This window comes from Nerophis ophidion, linkage group LG11, assembly GCF_033978795.1.
Source record: "Nerophis ophidion isolate RoL-2023_Sa linkage group LG11, RoL_Noph_v1.0, whole genome shotgun sequence".
Taxonomy (NCBI): domain Eukaryota; kingdom Metazoa; phylum Chordata; class Actinopteri; order Syngnathiformes; family Syngnathidae; genus Nerophis; species Nerophis ophidion.
The window spans coordinates 58,695,867-58,704,969 of NC_084621.1; the positions used below are offsets into that span (position 1 = coordinate 58,695,867).

A 9,103-nucleotide genomic window follows, 5' to 3' on the forward strand; every position below is an offset into this window, starting at 1 on the left:
TTCAAAGCTCTCACTGATGGAAGGAGGTTTTGGCTCAGAATCTCACGATACATGGCCCCATTCATTCTTTCCTTAACACGGATCAATCGTCCTGTCCCCTTAGCATAAAAACAGCCCCAAACCATGATGTTTCCACCCCCATGCTTCACAGTAGGTTTGGTGTTCTTGGGATGCAACTCCGTATTCTTCTTCCTCCAAACACGACAAGTTGAGTTTATACCAAAATGGATACATGGATGATACAGCAGAGGATTGGGAGAATGTCATGTGGTCAGATGAAACCAAAATAGAACTTTTTGGTATAAACTCAACTCGTCGTGTTTGGAGGAGGAAGAATACTGAGTTGAATCCCAAGAACGTCATACCGACTGTGAAGCATGGGGGTGGAAACATCATGCTTTGGGGCTGTTTTTCTGCTAAGGGGACAGGACAATTGATCAGTCTTAAGGAAAGAATGAATGGGGCCATGTATCGTGAGATTTTGAGCCAAAACATCCTTCCATCAGTGAGAGCTTTGAATGGTTGACCAAATACTTATTTTCCACCTCATTTTCATTATTGTAGCCATGTGGATGTTAAAGTTAAGGATGTTTGTGATTTTGTTTGAGGGCACCATAGGGACTTCTGTGAGTGTGTTGGCACAGTAGATTTTTTTTTTTTTTTTACAATTCTATTAAATAGAAAGTTAATCCAGCATCACCCCCATGTAATGTTTGTCTGATACTGTATAGCAGTGGTTCTCAAATGGGGGTACGCGTACCCCTGGGGGTACTTGAAGGTATGCCCTGGGGTACTTGAGATTTTTCAAAAATATTCTAAAAATAGCAACAATTCAAAAATCCTTTATAAATATATTTATTGAATAATACTTCAACAAAATATACTGTGAAAAGAAATGCAACAATGCAATATTCAGCTAGATTTTTTGTGGACATGTTCCATAAATACTGATGTTGAAGATTTCATTTTTTGTGAAGAAATGTTTACAATTAAGTTCATGAATCCAGATGGATCTCTATTACAATCCCCAAAGAGGGCACTTTAAGTTGATGATTACTTCTATGTGTAGAAATCTTTATTTTTTATATGTGAATCACTAGTTATTTTTATATCTTTTTTTCCCAAATAGTTTAAGAAAGACCACTACAAATGAGCAATATTTTGCACTGTTATACAATTTAATAAATCAGAAACTGATGACATACACTCAAAAAAAAAAAGACTCATTGGATGAACTCAATTAAAATGAGGGCAGGATTTCCATCCAACAAATATATGTTGCCCCAACTCAAAATTAGTACATTCTCGCAACACAATAAAAATGAGTTAGTCCAACTCATTTTTAGCAAATAAAGCCAAAATGAAATTATTGCAATAACTAAGCGAAATCGATTTACATTTCCATCCATCCATTTTCTACCGCTTATTCCCTTTCGGGGTCGCGGGGGGCGCTGGCGCCTATCTCAGCTACAATCGGGCGGAAAGCGGGGTACACCCTGGACAAGTCGCCACCTCATCGCAGGGCCAACACAGATAGACAGACAACATTCACTCTCACATTCACACACTAGGGCCAATTTAGTGTTGCCAATCAACCTATCCCCAGGTGCATGTCTTTGGAAGTGGGAGGAAGCCGGAGTACCCGGAGGGAACCCACGCATTCACGGGGAGAACATGCAAACTCCACACAGAAAGATCCCGAGCCTGGATTTGAACCCAGGACTGCAGGACTTTCGTATTGTGAGGCAGACGCACTAACCCCTCTGCCACCGTGAAGCCCGATTTACATTTGTCAGACTAATTTTTACATTTGTCAGACTAATTTTTAACAAATACAGCTAAAATGAAATTATTTTGGTTACTAAGCAAAATTGATTTATCTGTGCCCAACTCAAAACTTACTGGAAATTAAGCAAGCTAAAAATCACCCTTGATCCCATAAAACACATCAGACAAAACCTGGTTGGTATTTTTAATGTAGAATAATCCTTAATTGAACAATCTTGAATATAACACCACAAGATGTCAAAGTTACTTTAAAACACAAACCAAAATGTTGAGTTTCAGTGAAAACAAAACATCAAGAAGTACATTTTACTTTTTATCTCGTTTTTTCAACCAAAAATGCTTTGCTCTGATTAGGGGATACTTGAATTAAAAAAATGTTCACAGGGGGTACATCACTGAAAAAAGGTTGAGAACCACTGCTGTATAGCATTTTTTATTGTGTTCAAAGTGTACAAAACTTCACTAAAATATGGACTTTTGTCAAGGCTGGAACTCCATCCATCCATTTTCTACCGCTCATTCCCTTTCGGGGTCACGGGGGGCGGCTGGCGCCTGTCTCAGCTACAATCCGGCGGAAGGCGGGGTACACCCTGGACAAGTCGCCACCTCATCGCAGGGCCAACACAGATAGACAGACAACATTCACACTCACATTCACACACTAGGGCCAATTTAGTGTTGCCAATCAACCTATCCCCAGGTGCATGTCTTTGGAAGTGGGAGGAAGCCGGAGTACCCAGAGGGAACCCACGCATTCACGTGACACAGAAAGATCCCTAGCCCGGATTTGAACCCAGGACTGCAGGACCTTCGTATTGTGAGGCAGACGCACTAACCCCTCTTCAACTGTGAAGCCCAGGATGGAACTCATTATTCATATTCACATTGCTTCCCATGGAGAACTCTGCTTCACTGTATGAACTTTTCGAGTTACGACGCATGTTCAAGAACCATTTAGGCTTGTGAATCGAGGTTCCACTGTATTTATTTTGAGTCCCCAGCTAATTACTGTAGTGTACTCGTCTGTCTGATTGAATGACAACTGTAACTTGGGGCTAACGAACATGTCCAATGCTACAAACCGGCCCCAACAAGGGTATGATATTCAGCTAGTAGTTAGTGAAATTGACGCCAAACAGCTATTATAGTACAATAAAATGGACACAGTGAGTTGCAAATCAGCTTTGAGCACATGGCAAGTGATATTAAAGTCTATATAAAGTCACTTACTTTGTATTGACGCACACTGCCAATTAAACAATTGACCTGAAGTTCACCTTAACTTTCAGGGCTTGCTGATGCAATGATACGTTCAAAGCCCCCCCCTAGTGTCGTAAAAGTGAACTACACTCAAGCAACCCATCCATCCATCCATTTTCTACCGCTTACTCCCTTCTGGGGTCGCGGAGAGCGCTGGTGCCTATCTCAGCTACAATCGGGCGGAAGGCGGTGTACACCCTGGACAAGTCGCTACCTCATCGCAGGGCCAACACAGATAGACAGACAACATTCATACTCACATTCACACACTAGGGCCAATTTAGTGTTGCCAATCAACCTATCCCCAGGTGCATGTCTTTGGAAGTGGGAGGAAGCCGGAGTACCCGGAGGGAACCCACGCATTCACGGGGAGAACATGCAAACTCCACACAGAAAGATCCCTAGCCTGGATTTGAACCCAGGACTGCAGGACCTTCGTATTGTGAGGCAGACGCACTAACCCCTCTTCCACTGTGAAGCCCAGGATGGAACTCATTATTCATATTCACATTGCTTCCCATGGAGAACTCTGCTTCACTGTATGAACTTTTCGAGTTACGACGCATGTTCAAGAACCATTTAGGCTTGTGAATCGAGGTTCCACTGTATTTATTTTGAGTCCCCAGCTAATTACTGTAGTGTACTCGTCTGTCTGATTGAATGACAACTGTAACTTGGGGCTAACGAACATGTCCAATGCTACAAACCGGCCCCAACAAGGGTATGATATTCAGCTAGTAGTTAGTGAACTTGACGCCAAACAGCTATTATACTACAATAAAATGGACACAGTGAGTTGCAAATCAGCTTTGAGCACATGGCAAGTGATATTAAAGTCTATATAAAGTAACTTACTTTGTATTGACGCACACTGCCAGTTAAAGAATTGACCTGAAGTTCACCTTAACTTTCAGGGCTTGCTGATGCAATGATATGTTCAATGCCCCCCCCAGTGTCGTAAAAGTGAACTACACTCAAGCAACCCATCCATCCATCCATTTTCTACCGCTTATTCCCTTTTGAGGTCGCGGGGGGCCCTGGTGCCTATCTCAGCTACAATCGGGCGGAAGGCGGTGTACACCCTGGAAAAGTCGCCACCTCATCGCAGGGCCAACACAGATAGACACAAAACATTCACACTCACATTCACACACTAGGGACCATTTAGTGTTGCCAATCAACCTATCCCCAGGTGCATGTCTTTGGAGGTGGGAGGAAGGCGGAGTACCCGGAGGGAACCCACGCATTTACGGGTAGGAGATGCAAACTCCACATAGAAAGATCCCGAGCCTTGGATTGAACCCTGACTACTCAGGACCTTCATATTGTGAGGCAGACGCACCGTGAAGCCCTCAAGCAACCCAATGCCACATAAAGAAAACAAGCATTACAGAGACAACAACCTCAAAAAACAAATTTGAATTTTTAATTTGTGTACTGAATGAGACACTTGGAATGTACAGTGGGGCAAAAAGTATTTAGTCAGCCACCGATTGTGCAAGTTCTCCCACTTAAAATGATGACAGAGGTCTGTAATTTTCATCATAGGTACACTTCAATTGTGAGAGACAGAATGTGAAAAAAAATCCAGGAATTCACATTGTAGGATATTTAAAGAATTTACTTGTGGCAAATAAGTATTTGGTCACTTCAACGAGGAAGATCTCTGGCTCTCACAGACCTGTAACCTCTTCTTTAAGAAGCTCTTCTGTCCTCCACTCGTTACCTGTATTAATGGCACTTGTTTGAACTCGTTATCTGTATAAAAGACACCTGTCCACAGCCTCAAACAGTCAGACTCCAAACTCCACTATGGCCAGGACCAAAGAGCTGTCGAAGGACACCAGGAAAAGAACTGTAGACCTGCACCAGACTGGGAAGAGTGAATCTACAATAGGCAAGCAGCTTGGTGTGAAAAAAATCAATTGTGGGAGCAATTATCAGACAATGGGAGACATACAAGACCATTGATAATCTCCCTCGATCTGGGGCTCCACGCAAGATCTCATCCTGTGGGGTCAAAATGATCACGAGAACAGAGAGCAAAAATCCCAGAACGACACGGGGGGACCCGGTGAATGACCTGCAGAGAGCTGGGACCAAAGTAACAAAGGTTACCATCAGTAACACACTACGCCGACAGGGAATCAAATCCTGCAGTGCCAGACGTGTCCCCCTGCTTAAGACAGTGCATGTCCATGCCCTTCTGAAGTTTTCCAGAGAGCACATGGATGATACAGCAGAGGATTGTGAGAATGTCATGTGGCCAGATGAAACCAAAATATAACTTTTTGGTATAAACTCAACTCGTCGTGTTTGGAAGAAGAAGAATACTGAGTTGCATCCCAAGAACACCACACCTACTGTGAAGCATGGGGGTGGAATTATCATGCTTTGGGGCTGTTTTTCTGCTAAGGGGACAGGACGATTGATCCGTGTTAAGGAAAAAAATGAATGGGGCCATGTATCGTGAGATTTTGAGCCAAAACCTCCTTCCATCAGTGAGAGCTTTGAATAGTTGACCAAATACTTATTTTCCACCATACCATTATTTAAAATTCCTACAATGTGAATTCCTGGATTTTTTTCCCACATTCTGTCTCTCACAGTTGAAGTGTACCTATGATGAAAATTACAGACATTACATCATTTTAAGTGGGAGAACTTGCACAATCGGTGGCTGACTAAATACTTTTTTGCTCCACTGTAAATAAAGAATGTGGTATTTACAATATTAACCATGAAAGATAAAACACTAAATATTAAGCACATATAAACGTTGCTCCTTTTTTTACTGCAGACCACCTCCTCGTTCGACATCTTTTACAATCAGGCAAATCAACGAGTAGTAGATAGTAGTCCGTCGCTTTGTTTAGTTATTGTGTACTATTGACTTTGTTTTGCTCAGACAATTGTATGTAATAAAAGAACAAGTTTAAATATTGTGCCGACTCTGTTAAACTGTCAATAGCACTCAGCATAAATACATTTAAAAGTGTACAGTTTACACATGTGATCAGAATCGGCCGATCTCACTCATAGATTATTGGTACCAGCAGCACAACTTCCTGTCCAGAACATCCCTGCTGTTCACCATAAATCAATGCAAAATAAAGTCTTTAAAATCTGATGTTTACTCACCTTTTTCAAATATCCATCAAATAATAAAAGCACTATAATTCTCTGTGCTCATTTCTATTTATGTGTTTTTGATTCCAGACTGCCCAGACCGTGCTGGTGGTGGTGGTGGTCTTCTGCCTGTCATGGCTGCCTCACCACGTGGTCCACCTGTGGGCAGAGTTTGGCACCTTCCCCCTGAACCAGGCCTCCTTCGTGTTACGCGTGGCGGCCCACTGCCTGGCCTACAGCAACTCGTCCGTCAACCCCGTCATCTACGCCTTCCTGTCCGAGAACTTCAGGAAGGCGTACAAGCAGGTCTTCAAATGCCAGATTGCAGCGGAAGACCCGCCGCTCAATGAGGTCCGGGAGATGCGGAGCAAGGTGGACACACCGCCTTCCACAAACTGCACCAATGTTTGACCGTCAAGGTGGGGGATGGGTGCCAGAGTAACACAATAGTGATATTTTCAACAGTATTTCACAAAAGTGAGTACATCCCTCACATTTTTGCGACCATGTTTATTCATGTATATCTTCTTAAGGAAGAATATTATAGATTTTTGATTAGTTAATGTACAGCTTGACTTACTCCATCAGTTCCTCCAGGATTTTGCAGGTTTTTTTTAATGATTGTTGCGGCCTTGCATTGCTGAATTTGCGACAGCTTTTTCAGAAGGTTGCAGAAAACGTTGCTTTTTTTTTGTGGCATTTAAAAAAAAATTTGCTCTGATAGCAGATTTAAAACAAAAACTGCTCGAACGAGGAGAGATTGCCCCCTACTGTGCTGTGTCGTCAGGTCCTCCGTTGTAAACAAACATGCCATTGATCGCTTGGGACTTCCTCACTGTTTCAGAGGAAGACGTTCTGTGTGCTATTTGCAAATGTTTTTTTCTAAAAACAGTCCGTGAGGAGAAAATTAAAGAAGCATTAGGCTTCAACACATTAAACCCTATCATAAGCATCGCTACGGTGGTGTTTTGAAAACCTTCGAAGACGCCACTAAGCAAGCCGAAAATAAAAGTGTACATGAACTACAGTTGATCCAAATTTCAATTTCAATAAGTTACCTGTATCAGAAGAAGCAGGAAGTGATCTTTCCTGGTATCGGCTGGTTTTTATCACACATTTGCCCTTTAATTCCGCTTTTTTTTTAAGTAATAGTATTTTTAAAATGTGTGTCAGGCCGTTAAAATACAAACCTTGTTTCCATATGAGTTGGGAAATTGTATTAGACGTGAATATAAAAGGAATACAATGATTTGCAAATCATTTTCAACCCATATTCAGTTGAATATGCTACAAAGACAACATATTTGATGTTAATACTATTAAACATTTTTTTTTGTGTGCAAATAATCATTAACTTTGGAATTTGAAGCCAGCAACACGTGACAAAGAAGTTGGGAAAGGTGGCAATAAATACTGATAAAGTTGAGGAATGCTCATCAAACACTTATTTGGAACATCCCACAGGTGTACAGGCTAATTGGGAATAGGTGGGTGCCATGATTGGGTATAAAAGCAGCTTCCATAAAATGCTCAGTAATTCACAAACAAGGATGGGGTGAGGGTCACCACTTTGTAAGCAAATTGTCGAACAGTTTTAGAACAACATTTCTCAACGAGCTATTGCAAGGAATTTAGGGATTTTACCATCTACGGTCCGTAAAAATCATCAAAAGGTTCAGAGAATCTGGAGAAATTACTGCACGTAAGCAATGATATTACGGACCTTTGACCCCTCAGGTGGTACTGCATCAAAAACCGACATCAGTGTGTAAAGGACATCACCACATGGGCTCAGGAACACTTCATAAAACCACTGTCAGTAACTACAGTTGGTCGCTACATCTGTAAATGCAAGTTAAAACTATACTATGCAAAGCCAAACCCATTTATCAACATCACAAAAGAACGCCGCCGGCTTCTCTGGGCCCGAGCTCATCTAAGATGGACTGATGCAAAGTGGAAAAGTGTTCTGTGGTCTGACGAGTCCACATTTCAAATTATATTTGGAAAGTGTGGACGTGGTGTCCGCCGGAACAAAGAGGAAAAGAACCATCCGGATTGTTATAGGCGCAAAGTTCAAAAGGCAGCATCTGTGATGGTATGGGGGTGTATTAGTGCCCAAGGCATGGGTAACTTACACATCTGTGAAGGCACAAATAATGCTGATTGGTCCATACAGGTTGTGGAGCAACATATGTTGTCATCCAAGCGACGTTATCATGGACGTCCGTGCTTAATTCACCAAAACAATGCCAAGCCACGTGTTACAACAGCGTGGCTTCGTAGTAAAAGAGTGGGAGTACTTTCCTGGCCCACCTGCAGTCCAGACATGTCTCCCATCGAAAATGTGTGGCAGATTATGAAGCGTAAATTACAACAACAAGACCCCGGACTGTTGAACAACTTAAGCTGTAGATCAAGCAAGAATGGTAAAGAATTCCACTTTCAAAGCTTCAACAAATAGTTTCCTCAGTTCCCAAACGTTTATTAAGTGTTATTAAAAGAAAAGGTGATGTAACACATTGGTGAACATGCCCTTTCCCAACTACTTTGGCACGTGTTGCAGCCATGAAATTCTAAGTTATTTATTATTTGCAAAAAAAAATAAAGTTTATGAGTTTGAACTTTAAATATCTTGCATTCAACTGAATATGGGTTGAAAAGGACTTGCAAATCATTGTATTCCGTTTATATTTACATCTAACACAATTTCCCAACTCATATGGAAACAGGGTTTGTATTTTCCTCCATGTCACACTTTGGACACACCCTGCTAAAACCACCTTAATGTAAGTTCAACAATGTATGTTACACTTTTTGAACCAAAACATACACATCTTAGCTTGGTGTAATATAAAATCTAAACCACTTAAGTTAATTAATTAACAATAATCCTTTACTAATTTTATTTATCCGTCAACTAAGT

At 41.5% G+C, this 9,103-nt stretch overlaps 1 protein-coding gene across 1 annotated transcript in view; it reads left to right on the forward strand.

Annotated features, from left to right (window-relative positions):
* galr1a (galanin receptor 1a) overlaps positions 1 to 7,341 on the forward strand; it is a 55,829-nt gene extending 48,488 nt beyond the window's left edge. The window contains exon 3 of the mRNA XM_061914744.1: positions 6,268 to 7,341. Within this exon, the coding sequence (XP_061770728.1) occupies positions 6,268 to 6,588 (321 nt within the window). The 3' untranslated portion in view covers positions 6,589 to 7,341. The remainder of the gene's footprint in view (positions 1 to 6,267) is intronic.
* The last annotated feature ends 1,762 nt before the right edge of the window (positions 7,342 to 9,103 follow it).